This window comes from Magnolia sinica, chromosome 15, assembly GCF_029962835.1.
Source record: "Magnolia sinica isolate HGM2019 chromosome 15, MsV1, whole genome shotgun sequence".
Taxonomy (NCBI): Eukaryota; Viridiplantae; Streptophyta; class Magnoliopsida; order Magnoliales; family Magnoliaceae; genus Magnolia; species Magnolia sinica.
The window spans coordinates 68813068-68829939 of NC_080587.1; the positions used below are offsets into that span (position 1 = coordinate 68813068).

The following is a 16872-nucleotide window of genomic DNA, read 5'->3' on the forward strand; positions in this document are numbered from 1 at the left end:
ATTTTGTGAAGTGTGCTTAATATAGGTGGTCATAAAGTCATGGTTGTCCCAAGCTATAGTGCACATTTAAGCTATTTTTGCCTTAATTTGAGCCTTCCAGCCCTACTCATTTCAATCCTAATTGCCCATAAAGTTACTTGCAACATGTTCTACATCACATTCTGACATGGGAGGTCAATTGCTCGACTAGCTAGGATCCATCCACATAAGACCCACCAAAGAACTTGTCCATATGCATGTAATAAAAAGTCCAATGCACATTTTCTTTCAAGAAGAGGAAATCTTATTCACAAAAGGAACAGTGCAACCAAACAGACCATTCGAGTGGGCCAGGGCACACAAAAAATTCGCCTAAGCCCGCTTATCATATACAAAAACTGAAAAACGACAAACTCATACAAGGGTGGGATTTCTCTAATACTCCCGGTACCCACCCTATCTAGAAATAGAAGCCCGAAATGGGACCGCGGGACTTTTTTTTTTAAAGAAAAAAAGAAAAACAGGTGGAGATCCCACCTGGAATATGTTGACAAAAGAGACTTCACAGCCTAGCAATTCGGGTGGGCACCACAAAAGAATTCAAGCCTCACCTATCCTTTGGAAAAAGAGCTAACAAAAAGGCAGATCCTGTAAATATGTTTCCCACGGCCTAATCTTGTGAGGCCATCCGGTACTCGATTAACTTCCCTATGAGCATAAACAAAGGAAACATCTGCTTCTCTCATGAGAGAATCCAGGCGTGCACACCAATACCATAAATTCCATGAAGTGGGACGCCCCCTATTAATCATCTCCACTATCAACTTGGAATCACTTTCAAGCACCACTTTAAAGAAACCCCTGCCCACACAAATGAAGAGGCCATCACCCAGGGCGCAAAACTGTGTCCAAAAATTCGAACCCAGCCCTCTACAAACACCACGACCACCAGATTGGCCTGGTTCCCTCAGCCCAACCGCCCACGTTAACTTCAAGCCAACCTAGCGCCGGCCTGTCCCATTTCAAAACCACCAGAATTTTATTGTGCAGAGGCCTCGAGATAATCCCCAACTCATGGCCAGTGACGTGACAAGCAAGCCGGTTATCTTTCCATGCAGGAACCTATATAAAGATCTCTAAGGAAAATGGCGCCGTCGAGAGATTTACTCGACACCATTTTCAAGCCAGCCGGCTATCTTTCCATTAAGAAATGAATCTCCTTTCTAATGAGCTTTTATTACCATTATTTCCAACAAGCGCGTTTGGCGATGAAAGATGGACGCTTATCATTTTTGGCTAAACTGTAACATCTTCCTCGTGTTGTATTTGACATATATCTATGTCACATGTAACACAGGTTTCTCTAAGGTGGTTGTATGAGCAAGGAGTGAGTGTGGTGGTGAAAAGCTTCAACAAGGAGAGAATGAAAGAGAACCTTCAGATCTTCGATTGGGCATTGAGTGAGCAAGATTTGCAAGAAATCAGTCAGATTCCACAGCATAGGGGATTTTCGGGAGAAATCTTCGTTTCACCAGGTGGGCCATTTAAAACGATAGAGGAGCTGTGGGACGAGGAGGCATAACACACCTCTATCTATTTCTCCCAGTGTGTCATGACGGAACGGTTTGCTAAATCCTCATATATGTGCAGATATGGAACACGTGTAAGATCTGGGCTTTCATTAACGTTTTTAGATTTGATGGCCTAAAATTGCCATCGCACACCTCATAAGAGACAATATATAAAACAAATGGATGGCAAAATATAATGATTTTAATCCCCAGTTTATACTAATTTCTCGGCTCCGTTAAATTCTTTTATTTTTGTGTAGATGGGATTGGCCAAATCATGCATTTGCTTAATAAGGCAATATTATATGATATTTTGTTTTAGCAGCTGAAAGTTTGTAAAGTTATTTTTTATTTAACAAAGTTATAGGTGATGTTCTCTCAATTTTTAGAAGAAGAACATATATGTAAATCCACCTTGACCACCAGGTGCTCACCTTATGGGCATAGGGCCTAAAATTCTATCAAATCCATGATTCAGGTAGACTACATGTTTTTTTTTTTTGGTCAAAAGAAAATTTCCATTTCATGTATATTTCTATACAGCCTTGTGGACAATTCGGGCTACCCCCATTAGCAAAACCTGGAGGGTGCCTATCATAAAACTAGACATAAACGACCAACTATCTACAAGACCCACCTTAGGATCCCATCTTGTATATCCTAATGGAACCCAGCCCTACTTTATCCAGGAAAATCAAACCCCGAACTAGAGGCGGGAGATCGAACAACTGGTTGATCAAGGAGAAGATCTGGCGCTCACTTCCCTCATGGGCCATCCCGTCTGCCGGACCATTCCCTTCCCTCTGGATATGCCTGAAGTTTATCAGCCCTCTCTGCTTCAACTTATGTATCCTGGATACCCAGGGCCTCTATTGCCAAGATGAGAGCGTCTTCCCCGTTGGGAGTTCTACACCATGAATTTTGAATCTGATTCTACCTTTATCTTTGCCAGCCCCATGTTCAGGCACAGAATAAGCCCATCATAAACTGCATAGAGCTTAGCTTCGTTATTAGAGCCCAACCCATACCTTGTCAAAAATGCGAACACGAAATTACCTTATCCCCTTTGTAGATGTCTCCTCCTCCTGATTGACTCGGGTTGCCTCTAGCTGAGCCATCAGTGTTCAACTTCACCCATTCCTTTGCCGACTTAACCCACCTGACTATCTCTATCCATTCCCTCCGCAGAGGTGGTGCCGATAACCCCAGCCCTCTCAAAATCTAAACGCTGGCCATGGGACGGGTACTGGGCTAGCTTCTTCTTACCAACGTACAACACGTTAATCACCACTTCACTCGGGCAACTGTAGCTGCAACTAAAATGGGTTTCTAGTCAAATCTGGTTGCATTTCTGGCAAGCCATATTTCCCATAGAACCAGGCTAGGAACGAGCATGTGAATAGTGGTAGAACTACCTCCAGTCGATGCAGCTAGCCACCACTATCTCATCCTCCCTTCCATCGACTGGTCCTGCATGAGAGTGATCCCAAACATTGCTCCAAAATGTGTCCATATCTTCTCAACCAGATTTCAGTAGCGAAAAAGGTGCTTCAGATATTCAATCGCAAGCCGCTGATTCAAGCCATCCTCATAGCAAACGCACCTAGACACCAATGAGATCCCTTTAGCTTGGATTCTCTCCTCCATAGGAACGGCTCCCCGCAGTAATCTCCACAGAAATGTAGAAAGGTAGATTACATGATTGAAAATAGTATACATGCATGGCATTGATCCTCCCCACCAACTATTTTCCTTAGTGTGGCCCACATGAATCAAGAACTGGTCTAATTTTTAGGACCTAAGCATGACATTGGTCACTACGCCAAAATCGGCAATTTGCAACGTGCTAAAATCTCTTGGTTTAACGACGGATTTAATCCGTCACTAATGGAAAAAGTCCGTCACTAAGCCCGTGTTTGTCGAAAATTCGTAGTCTAAACGTCGCTGAATTTAGCGATGGACCAAACGCCATCGCTAAAATCTGATTTACGACATATTTACAACGAATTTTGGTCTGTCGTTAGTAGGCGACGGACGAAATCCGTCGCAAAATTTGATTTTGTGACAGTCTTATATTCCCGGCCAAAACACCAAATGGCATGCTTTTCAGTTGCTTTTGCAATGGATCATGGTCTGTCGTAAAAGGACTTTTACAACGGATCATGTCTTTCGTAAAAGGACTTGCCTTAACATTAATTTTCTTCATTTTTATAGGAATATGGTGGAAAATTAATTTTTTTTTTTTTTTTTTTTTTTTGTTTTTTTTTTGTTTTGTAGTCTAATAATTATTTTTTTAATAGAATTTCAGTGATTTAATTGTACATATTTGTATGTAAGATTATTTTTTTAACAATTGATTGAATGCAAAAAGAAAATTTATTTTGTTTTTATATCAAATGAGTGAAATTTTTATTTTTATTTTTAATTTAAAATTAATATTTAAATGATTTGTAATATCACATGAAAAAGAATATTGAGAAGTTAAAAAATTTTAACAATGTTTGAGAAGAAAAATAAAATTTGAAGAAATAACGATAGTGATTTAATAAAAATCTATTTTGTGGGAAAAAAAGAATTTTGAATAAAGTTGATAAATTTAAAAAAAAAAAAAAAGCATTTGATTTTGAGAAAAAAATAATATCCTGAAAAATAAAATAAAAAATTTTTTAAAATGTGAAAATTTTCACAATGTGGGCCCCACCATAATATTTTATAAAAACAATGAGATTTTGAAAAAAATATATATCATTTAAAAAGAAAATTGAAAAGTTGAAAACAAAATGATGCTTTTAAAGGAAAAAATCAGCATTTTGGAATTTTTGGGAAAAAAAATAAAATTTGGGAAAGTTTTTAAGATTTTGAAAATACAAATTCAGAATTTATATTTTAATTTTTTTTTAAATATTTTATAATAAAAATGATATTTTGTTAAAAGTTTTGAAAGAAAAATTAAGAATAAAAAAATATACATTTTGAAAAAAAAATGTTATTTTTAAATTGAAATTGAAATTTATCTGTGAAATAAAAAATATTTGTTAATAAATTATTAGGTACATCCACTAATTGAACTTTTAAACGTTAAAATCAAATTTCACTTAAATTGTTGATCAATCTTGTATGCCCAATATCTTCCTCATATGTAGCTTGATCGAGGCGAGTAACTAGTCAAATTATCGGTATTGATCAGTAAAGTAGAGTGAATGGACCCGACATGTATAATGGGCCAAATATTCTGGTCAAAATTATGACCCAACTTAGTAACATTATGAGAACCTAAAAATTGATGTTAGTAAGTTTTGTGGGCCCAATCATAATGTGTGTCGAACATCAACACCATGCATTTGATGTGTCCCCTTTAGGTTATGAGATATCTCAAAAATCATCCGTATATGAAACTCAGGTGGGCCATACCATCTAAAACCATGTGAAGATATCCTAAAAAATATAAAAGCACTTGGTAGGGCCCACATGAGTTTTGGATGCGGTTGAAACTTGGTCTGATCCCTCATCCAAGTGGGACACACATAATGAGTGGGTTGGATATGTGAATCACATTTAGGCAGGCCCAATATATGATTATGAATGTTTCAAGGAAACCCCTCTTTACTATATTTAGGTGAGTTACTCATTACCCTTACTAAAGTAAACTCTGTGGGTACCGTTATTTATTTATTTATTTTATCCACTCTGTTCATCCATGTTAACAGATAATTTGAGGTCTAAAGAACAAAAAGGAAGCATATTCAAAGCTCAAGTGGACCAAACCACAAGAAATAGTGTGATTGAACCTTTACCATTGAAAAATTCTTGGAGGCCATAGAAGTTTTGGATCAAGTTGACGTTTGTGTTTTATCTTCATTCATATATTTTTGATATTATGAACAAGTTGGATGGCAAATAAACATTACTGTGGGCCCAAGGAAGGTATCAACGTGGAAATCATTATTCCACACTGTTCCATGTGGCATGGTCCACTTGAGTTTTGGATTTACTGAAAATTTAGAATCAATCCACATCGTTCATCCATTTTTTGAGATCATTTTAGAGAATTATCCAAAAAATGAATCATATCCAAAGACTAAATGGACCACGCTACAAATAAGGGGAACAGATTGGCTACTCCCCTGGTCAGCTCTTTTTTTGCTGGAACCCTCCTGAAAGGCTGTAAATTTTAGTTATCAATGAAATAGTTGAGGTTTCCCACTCAAAAAAAAAAAAAAAAAAAGATTGGCTACTCCCCTTGGCACCCGCCAATGGCTGGTGGTCGGTGCTCTGTGGGCCTCACCATGATGTATGTGCTTCATCCATGCCGTCCATCTATTTTTAAAGATCATCTTATGGCATGAGACCAAAAATGAGGTATATCCCAATCTGAAATGGACCATATTACAGGAAACAGTGTTGAATGAACGTCAACTATTAAAAACATTTTGGGGGCCATAAAAGTTTTAGATCTAGATGATTTTTGTTTTTCCCCTTCATCTAGGCCTATATGACCTAATAAATAGATTGGATGTCAAATAAACGGTATAGTGGGCCTTAGGAGGATTTTAATGATAGATATCCAATCACTATTGTTTTCATGTGGTGTGGTCCACCTGAGATTTATATACCTGTCATTTATGGAATAAATTCCTAAAATGATATTTAAAATGGATGAACGTAATGGATGAAATACATACATTATGGTGGGGCCCACAGAGCACCGACCACCAGCCAAGGAGCTGGTGCTGGGGAGACTAGGGATGCGGATTTCCTACGAAAGCCTTTCGCAGCAAGTTCCTGCGCAAAGATGCTGGGTGGGGGCCACCATGATGTTTTTTATCAATCCACCCCGCCTATACGTTTTTACAGCTCATTGTACGATGTCTGATAAAAAATGAGTTGGATCCACAACTCAATTGAGACACACGAGGGGAAATTAGGGAAAGAAATTTTTACCGTTGAAACCTTCTTGGGCTCCATTCTGATGTCTGTGGGCCATCCAAACTGCTTATAAGGTCACTGTCAATAGGATAAAGTGAAAGAACCGAAAAAATTCCTAATACAAAACTTTCATGTCCATAAGAATGTTTCAACGGTGCTCACCGAATCCCCATTGTTTGCTCTCTTGTGGCTCACTGGAGTTTTGGATCCACCTAATTTTGGTCACATGTCCTAAAATGATTTCCTAAAATGGATGAACGGAGTGTATTTCTCCAAAATATCTCGATGGCCCCACCTAGCATTCTTACGCAGGAAGTTCTTGCGAAAGGCTTTCACGGGAAATCCGCGTCTGGAGAGTACTAGCTACTGAAGTGACGTCAGCAAACTCCGTAGGCCCCACCATGATGTACGTTTTGTATCCACACCTTCCATCCATTTGGAGAGATCATTTTAAGGCAATATCCAAAGAATGAGTTAAATCCAAAGATTGTGTGGTCCACCCAAGATTTAAATCCAAAGCTCCAGTGGACCCATGTATGTCCAACCAATAATATTTTCTGATTGTGTGGTCAACCCAAGGTTTATTTCAATCTAGTTTTTGGGGATCTTATACAAAATGATGTCGTGAAATGGATGGACAGTGTGGATGAAACAAATCTATCATGGTGGGGCCCATAGAGCGATGCGAGGTCCAAACGTCAACTTACTATTTTGAATCCAATTTTGCATTGTGAGTCTTTTATTTTTTGTAAAATAGTGGTGACTTGTCCATAACAATAGTGGCTGAGATACGGAGTTATCCAGACCATCCAAATAATCAGTCTAGGTGTAAATAGTAAATATTTAGAATTTTATTATGCAAAAAATATTAACCATGCAGAAAATAGTCCCATGCATGTATGACCATTAATAGAGTATGTGTTATAAATTATGGTAAACTCAAAATATGTGGATTTAAATTTTTTATCTTATTTACAACAGGACAACCATCCTACGCCCGCTCCTCTTTTCCCTATCTTCCACTTTTCCCTCATCTTCCATCGAGAAATCCTCCCTACGCCGTTGGAGCGTCATCGTCCATTGACCATCACCTTTAAACGGAAGGCCCTGCGTTCCATTTCACCTCCACTGAGGTATATTCTACTTTCCTATTTCATCCCTCCCTCGAATTGTATTACAACAGATTTCTCTAATCCATCTCCCCCTTTGCTTCTCCTTACTATCCTTACCAAATCTCTTGCATGCATTTCCATCAAAATGCTGGAACGTTCATTCATCTTCTTCTTCTTCTTTTTTTTTTTTCCTTTTCATTCATCTCTCAATCTCTCTCTCCCAGCGCCATGATTGGAAGCCCCCTAGATTCGGAACCCCCATGATTGGAAACCCCCTGTTTTTTTGGGTCTTGGGTTTATGTGTAATTGTTATGGGAATTGATATTTTCAGCCCCTTGGTTTTGATAGATAAACCCCCTTTTTGAACTCATTGTCATTGTAATGTTGCCATGCACTTTGTTTTGTCAGATGTGGGTTTATATGTAGTTGGTTTTGGAAATGATATTTACACCCCCTTGGTTTTGATAGATACACCCTCTGTGTGGACTCTTGGTCATTGCAATGTTATCATTCACTTTTTGTCAGATGTGGGTTTTCTGTTCTTTGTTTGGGAATTGATATTTACACCCATTGGTTTGAAGATACACCCCCTTTGGGGACTCATTGGCATTGCAATGTAGGCATGCACTTTGTGTATGTGTATATCAAAATAGTGGGTGCAAATAAAAAAACTCATGTTTGGGTACCTCTGGATCATGTGTTTGGGTGATGGGTTTTGTTGGTATTGTCAGAGATCTTAGTATTTGTGGAATTCTGAGCTTGGGTTTTGTTGTCATTTACATCACCTGTATGTATATATACCTTCCATTAAGTCAGTTCACTGTTCTTTCACAACAGTTGAAACATTACAGCAAAAGAATGGCCTTAAACATCTGTGAGCGAACCTATCTTGTATGTGTGATCTGACCATCCATTTTGTATGCAACCGACTGGAAGGTTTGGATCACCTGGCAGGTGTGATTTTTTCAGGGATCCTAGAAATAGTGGACCTAACAAACAGTCCCTACAAGTGAAAGGATTTTTAGAAAAAAAAATTATCCTTCTACCATTAATGTACTTACTAGAAAAAGAATTACAATAATAGAATTGGGCATGGTCTGGTCATACCACTAGCAGCTATTATAGCAAAGATAGTGTAGGATAGGGCAATGGCAACCTTATGGAAGGCCCGGATCAAAAGAAATAATTATGGGCTTAGGGATAAAAACTGCCTAATGCCTGCTTTAAGTCACTTCAATGATGATGACCTTGCAGCTATTTATTAAACCATGTATGTAAGATATTGTTGGAAAACTATCGAAAAGCTCTATTATATCTATGTAGTTAACCATGTTTTATTGATTTTGAAAGATTTTACAAATAAATGTTTGATTTTTATTTCCTTTGTAAATACTTTTAAAATAGGTAATAATTATTTACCTATGTAATTACCATGGCAATTCCCATGCATACCTTTGACAACTAGCTTTTTGAAAGTTAAGACTATGGAGGGGTGAAAAATAAATATAGAGCCCATCGGAATGTACAAACGGTATCCATCCATTATGCCATATGATTCTATGGCATGAGTCCATCATGAGATAGATTCAAAGCTCAAGTGGATTACATAGTTAGAAATAGTTGAAATCCAATTCTTGTCTTTAAAACCTTCTTAGGCCTTCAAAAGTTTTGGATCAAGCTGATATTTGTGTTTTCCCTTTATCTATGTATGTATGAGCTTATGAATAAGTTGAATGACAAACAAACGTTAACATGAGCCTGGTAAAAGAAATAGCTTTCCACAATAGACATTTTAGGCTACCATTTACTATGGTATGGGCCACTTGAGCTTTGGATTTGCCTCAATTTTGGGATCATGCCCTAAAATGCTTCGGTAAAACAGATGGATGACATGGATATGTCACAAATATCATAGTGGGGCCTACAAATTTAAGTCATCCCTTTCATGCCAATTTTCAAGGCAGAAACATTCATCAAATTTCAAACAAGGTTAAAAATTAATAATGAGCTTTTATATAGTATTAACAAAAGAAATGAAAAATCAAACAATCCCAAAATTCAATTATTTTAAGGGTTGAATTTTAGTTTAAAGCTATAATTGGTTACTTTTAGTCAAGGAGAGATATTGTTGAGATTTTGAAAATCTCACAACGATATCGAAAGAAATATGCCAAATGATGATATTATTGGAAAATTATCTAATGAACTTCTCTAATCTAATAAGTATATTTATGTGTACAATAACTCAGGTGGGCCACCAACTATTCTTGCTTTACTTGGATCTATTACTACACAAGTCTGATTACTTATTTTCAGAGATTTAAGAAAATGGTTGAAATTCTATTGCAACGATTTACATGCCTAAAACCACTTGGTTAAGCTCATTTGAGTTTTGGAATGGCCTGATCTCTTGGCATGTCCATTCATCCTGGATGGATTGGATGGCATGCACACATTAGAGTAGATCCGCACATCGTGTTGTAGGTTAAGCTTAATTCACAAAGCGTTGTAGTGGACCCCACACATCAATTGTCTATGGGAACCATTTTCATATTTTCTTTCTAAACTTTATGTTTTTAGAAAAAAAAATTACATGAAAAAAATGTATGGGATTAAATAGATTACACCCATCTGTTAGAAAAGAATATCCTCATCACCATGCTTAATAAAAAGAAAGGAGGATAAACCTGTTACACTTGTATTGAACATTTTCTTTTTGTTACTACTAGTGAAAGGAGGATTCATTGTTATTCAATGTCATGCTCTGAGTTTTGTTTATCTGTTTATGTATGGAGAACAGGTGGTGCTGTTATTTGGTGAGACTGGTTGCAAGAAAACAGCTCAAGTTACCAGTTCTTTTGCTTTGATTCTACATTTAGAAATGAGTTGTATTTTGAATTATGTTCATTTAGATTAAAAATTTTGATGTGATTGTATATAGATTAAGACAATCAGTTACCCATTTAAGGGTTTTTATGTGGCCAGGCATAGATACAGTGTGCTCCTTGGTGCATAAAAATCCTTAAATTGTCCCTGTTTGGACAGTTCAAGACCGGATAGAATGTAATGCCTTTATTTTAGCAATTCAAATGTACTTGCCTTTTCTATGCATCATCTCTCTTTTTCTCTCTAGATATGTTTCTTGCATTTATTTTCATTGTCAAATATCCTTACTTTGTGTTAATACCTGACGTAGGAATCAAATACAAGATCAATATATCTGGAGAGATACGGGGAGATGCTGTTGGAATTTCGGTGTAGGCATTTAAATTTGAAAATGAAAGCGTTACAATCCATTCGGCCTTGGATGGGTGACTGATTTAGTCAGTTAGATAGACATACTCATTCGTAATCTAACTTAAACATATCATGTACGCATTACCAGAGATGATTTCCATGACACCATGTAAGAACTGGATGAGGGCAGGAAGGTTAACTATTGAATACATGGAAGGTGTTGCAACATTTCTAAAGTACGCGAAACAAAATTCAAATGGGGAAGACTGGTACAACTATCCTTGTGCCAAGTGTTGTAATATACATCGGAAGATGACATTAGAAACCATTTCCGAACACTTGGTTTTTAATGGCATAGATCAAATGTACATGACGTGGTTTCTCCACGGGGAACAACGTCTTGAAAGAGGTGCGAGTACGTCTGTCGATAATCGTAATGAAGATGTGTTGCCCAGAATGGTCGATTTGGTAAATGATGCTTTCAGTCGTTTTCAACCCATTGAGTTAGATGCATGTATGGGTGAGGTTAATAATGAAGATGATATTGAACCTCATGATGACTTAGGCGATGAGGCTCGGTATAAGAAGTTAATGGAGGATGCAAAACAACCCCTATATCCATCTTGTAAACTGGAGCATACAAAGTTGTCTGTGACAATGGAGTTGCTAAGTATGAAGGCTAGGTTTCGTTGGTCAGACAATAGCTTTACAGAGTTGTTAAATTTGCTCAAGAAAATTTTACCCAACGAGAACTCTTTGCCAGATAGTACTTATAATGCAAAGAGGTTGATCAGTTCATTGGGTATAAACTATGAGACAATACATGCATGCCCTAATGATTGTATTTTGTACTGGAAGGACCATGTTGATAAGCAGTGTTGTCCAAAATGTGGAGCAAGCAGATGAAAATTTAATAGTGTTGTAAGGTCAACCGCCCCACGTGTACCTCGTAAGGTGCTAAGGTACTTCCCATTAACGCCGAGGTTAAAAAGACTCTACACTATACTAGAGATTGCAGAGAATATGATATGGCATTCAAAGTCGGCTCAAGATGATATTTGCATGCGTCATCCAGTGGATTCGTCTATGTGGAAGATTGTAGATGAAAAGTATGTTGATTTTGCTACGGAGTCACGTAACGTTCGTTTGGGACTTGCAACGGATGGATTCAATCCTTTTGGGAATATGAGCAATTCATATAGTTGCTGGCCTGTTATGATTGTTACGTATAATCTCCTGCCTCATTTATGCATGCAGAAGGAGTTTACCATGTTAACACTTTTGATCCCCGAAAAAAAAAGGTCCAGGACATGACATTGACGTTTACTTGCAACCGTTGATTGCAGAGTTGCTTGAATCGTGGGAAGGATCTGTGACATATGACTCGCACAGTAAGAATATGTTCACAATGAGGGCAAGTTTACTATGGGCAATACACGATTTTCCAGCATATGAACATCTTTCTGGATTGTTGGTTTCTGATTGCAAGTTCTAGAACCCAAGAGATTCATTAAAAACCATTCCAGGCTTCAACACCCGATCGTTCCTAGCATTTAAGCTCAATCCCGACTCACGGAACTCGAGACCGATTCCCGTTCCTGCTTTTTTATTTTATTTTTATTTTTTTAAGGAAGATGGACTCACAGCACCCAATTTATTAAAAACAGGAACAAATGTACAGCCCTTCGGGCTGGCTCCAACAAAAAGGAAAGGAGTCAGGCCTATCGTATATCACGCCTAACAAACAAAAAGACCTACACAAATAAGCACAAATGGGCCCTTAAACTATCGATAGAAAAGGAGGGGCAGGGAGACGCAGGCGTCGAGTTCTCAAGTAACCCAGACCCGCCATATCAAGAACCAGAAGACCCCTAACCTTTCTTGGCAAGTCCGACCGAGAACAATAAAAGGAATTGCCACATCCTTCGCTTGCCATCCTAGCTAGCACGTCAGCCACCGAGTTTCCCTCGCAAAGAATGTGTCTAAAAGATAGGTTGAGGGATCAGTTGAAAAGATGGATGGCTCCCAACCTATACCAGATGTTCTAAGGGCAATGGGCATTGGGGTCCTTAGCCGCTTCCACCACCACCGAGGAGTCAGATTCCACAACAATGTTAGAGAGACCCAATTCGCTGCAGAGAGTGATACCATCAAGCATAGCCTGGGCCTCCACTACCGTGTTAGAGGCAATACTATAATACCTATGGAAAGCGAAAGTCACCCGACCAAAGGCATCCCTAACAACGCCACCTCCACCACTCTCACCCGGATTCCAATGAGAAGAACCATCGATGTTCAGTTTGAACCAACCAAGCGGAGGTCTCGTCCATTTCATGATCTCCAGCTTAATACCTGCGTAAACTCTGCTGCAATAGAGATGAAGGGCCCGGAGGGTGGCGCCGTCCCTCAGAGACAGGAGGGCGCTGTCAGACAGAGGATTGCCGATTTCCTGCATCCATCTGGAGATCCGGGAGATAATGTTTAGAGCCGACATTTGAATTCCCTTGAATCGCGAAGCGTTACGGCTCAACCAAATTTCTCAGGAAATAACAGCGAGGGCAAGACCCAACAATCACTTAAGGTGAGAAGAGGGAGAAGCCTTTGACATCTAGAGGCAGATCTTCTGTTGGATGGTCTGATTTACGATGACAGGGACGTCAAAAATTCTATGGAAATACAAACAGACCTTTGTAGCTATCAAACTGGAACATAGGAGATGATCCAGGGTCTCTTCACCGTGCGCCGAGGGGGTGGTGAGGCACAGCTGATGAGAGGCAAATTTAGAGCATCCCTCTCTACCACCAAGACTGCTGCTTGGTAAACAGCACTAACCTTATTCCCAGCCTTCAATGCACCTATTGCTGCCTCATGGGCCTTGAGGAGAACCCCATAAGCCTTACTCTGCATTGCATTTGCTTCAATGAGAAATGTTCTGGCAATGTTTGAGCAGTAGCCGTTGTAGCACTATCCAATTGTGCATATGATCACACTTGTCAAGTCATAGTAGAGATCCTCATCATTGCTTGATGCACTCGGCTTGAGATCAACTTCACCCCCACTCTGAAAAATTGGGGGGTAACAGATGTCAACATTCTCCGCTTTTAGTTTGACTTTGACTTTTGCTGGATCAAGTATGGCCTTCTATGTGTCATCCATCAGTGATGAATGTGAAACCTTCTTCTCCTCATCAATGATCTTCTCAAGCTTGGGGACATCGAAATGTTTCATCACAGATGAAGTTAAGTACGCAGCCTTCTTCGCGTTTTAAAGCTCAGTGCCATCCTTGCCAGCCTTCTTCACGTTTGTAAGCAGCCTTCTTGAGCTTAAGCTTTTGGAGTAAATGGTTGTTTGACAAATATGCCATGCACATTATTATGTAATTATCTTAAGAGAGTTGAATTGGCAAAACAAATGAAAAGAAACTCCATACAAAGGCTTATGGGCTGCCTTCGGGATATGACCCTATTTGTTTTGATTTGTCTTGAATCCTTGAACAACCAACATATCTACAAAGTTTCAGCTACTCGCTAGATGTGTTTGTGATCTCTATTTTATAACAGGTTTTTATTTTCCCTGTAAGTTTTGTATGCTCAGAGGAACCTTCATAGATATCGCCCACCAAAATGACATTTGAAGGACCTACCCTCAAGAATGGAAACCTTATTACACCTCATCACTGATTCAAATACCATCTAAATGCCTCAACCTGCATGCATAGTGTGTCACACGTGGAGACACCTGAATAACAATAGAATGCTGTAGTTGAGTGCTGAACGATAACACTTTACCTTGGTAGTGAAGGATTTTGCTGTTTTAAGAAAATGAGCCTAAAGATGTAGAATATCTTTTAGTAGAGTGGGAAGAGATCTGTAAGGCGAAAGATCAGGCAGGTGCAGAGTTAATGACATCCTTAAAGTATGAACACTGCCTTGCTGTTTGGCTATTGAGATTTGTGACTGAGGGTAACCTATGGCAGGTAGGGTTGACAATAATATTGGAATGTCTCTCATAGTATACTAAATGCATTACAGTAAGTTCACATGGCAATACTACGACGATATGGCATACTTCAAACTACATTTTAAACCTTGGCAAAAAGTGATTGCACATAAGTATCGGGTCCATTAAGGTTTTGGTTTACCAAGTCTTTGTTTCAATACACAGTTGGGTCTATGGAAGGCGATGTTTAGTGGGGAACAACAAATTTAAGAAGGGACTGTCATTGGTTTAGATGATGTATCCATGGTGTGGTTTGGGAATATGTCTAGTGTGGTGATAGTCCTCTGTGGTGCCTACACTAGTTATTTCCAAGTGGCAAGGGAGAAAGAGGCTCTAGTGTCTTAGTGCTGCAATGTTCTTGGTGACCAAGTGATATGGGGCCCGACATTTGGAAGGGGACTGAGCAACGAGAAGATGGGAAGTTCTTGAGTCTTATGGAATGGTTATATTTTGACAGCTAGTTGTTAGAGATTCAGGAAAGTTCTCATTTAAATCATTTTATCGAGTGTTGCTTGGGATAATGTGACCATTTGAGGAATAGGAATATGATAATCACAAATGTTTGTACCTGTCTCCCTTATGCGGAATAGGTTAGCCATTCGGAAAATCCATTTGTTATATCAATTAGCTAGAATGTGGAGGACTTCAACTTCTCAGCCTAGGTCTCTTAAATCCTCCCCTCAGGGGCCTCTCTTGCAATGTATCCGACAATTGGACTATCAGACTGAGAGTGGACAGCCTGGAATATCTCATCCATTAAAGCACTCCCATCATCACTCTTTGCCTTGACGTGTATCACGATCTCAAGGTTGATAGCCTCCCTGGCAGATTTCTTCAGGGTTCCTAACAACGAAGCCTTCTTCTGAGTACACAAGAAATGAATCTGTTTCTCCATGAAGACCATGATTGCTTCTGGGAACTCATATCCGAGCAACCAGACATTCAACATTGAAGATTTCAGATAACGTAGATCATCAGACACTGGGGGACTAGCAATTACAAGCACATCAGAAGCACCCCAGAACTCAGTTTTGTGTTCCTTCTAGTGAGAATAGAACACTTTCAGCCGCTTCTGAAAGTTATCAAGATTGATCGTGTAAGCACTGGGTGCCTTAGCGGCATTTTTGTCAGAAGGTTTTGCATTGCCATTTTGGTGTTCCGCCATTGAAGCTATGTCGGATCTAGAACAACTGAAATCCGCAACAAACCAAACAGAAAAATGCAGAGATAACCACAAATTTCAGAGAAGGTATGTCTCTTCTTTCCTTTCTCTTCTATTTCACGAACAGAATGTAGTTCATCTGCAAATTACAGTTTTTTTTAAGGATTTAGAACTATTTAAAAAAAAAATGAAAACTACTGCTTGAAAAGAAAAAAAAAAAACATTTTCATTATATATATATATATATATATATATATATATATATATATATATATATATATAAACCCATGATCCAAACTTCAATTCCTGGTTTCCAAATTCCTGTTATACAATCATCATCTGAGTCTTTCTTCCATCGATTTGGGGTTGGCTTTAAATGGTAGATTAGCAAAAAGAAATTATGATTGGCTGCCAACTAGACATTCACCTTCCTCTTTACCAAGGTCTTGGAACCGGAAATGGCAAAGGCTCACATTGATACTGACTCACATGCCAAACATAATTCCACACTACACAATTAAGACTGCCAACAAGCTACTTGCATATTTTTTTTTTTATATAAAAAAGAAAGTGGGCTCATGCCACAAATATCATTGATCACCAAAAACTGTACAGCCATTTCGGGTGGGACCCAACAAAAAGGGACATGACCCACCTATCCTATACGCTCAAACTTTACAAAAGACACCCAACAAAAGGAAGAAAAACATAGCAGACAGGAGAGGACATATCTGGATGAACATTAGATCTCTCTCATTGACCCAAGACCCAGTGCATCCATGTTATAGGGACCTCTAACGCTGCGAGGGAGGTCGGAGAAGCTACTCGCATATTGCAGCAACATTTTAAAACAGCAAAAATGCCCCTATTCCCAGTGGACGTAAAC

General features: G+C 38.8%; 1 protein-coding gene and 1 pseudogene across 1 annotated transcript in view; one reads left to right on the forward strand and one right to left on the reverse strand.

Annotated features, from left to right (window-relative positions):
• Positions 1 to 1871, forward strand: part of LOC131226708 (non-functional NADPH-dependent codeinone reductase 2-like) — a 68356-nt gene extending 66485 nt beyond the window's left edge. Inside the window, exon 4 of the mRNA XM_058222346.1 lies at positions 1337 to 1871. Within this exon, the coding sequence (XP_058078329.1) occupies positions 1337 to 1561 (225 nt within the window). The 3' untranslated portion in view covers positions 1562 to 1871. The remainder of the gene's footprint in view (positions 1 to 1336) is intronic.
• A 13620-nt stretch (positions 1872 to 15491) lies between these two features.
• LOC131226976 (FACT complex subunit SPT16-like) lies at positions 15492 to 16127 on the reverse strand (annotated as a pseudogene).
• Positions 16128 to 16872: the final 745 nt, after the last annotated feature.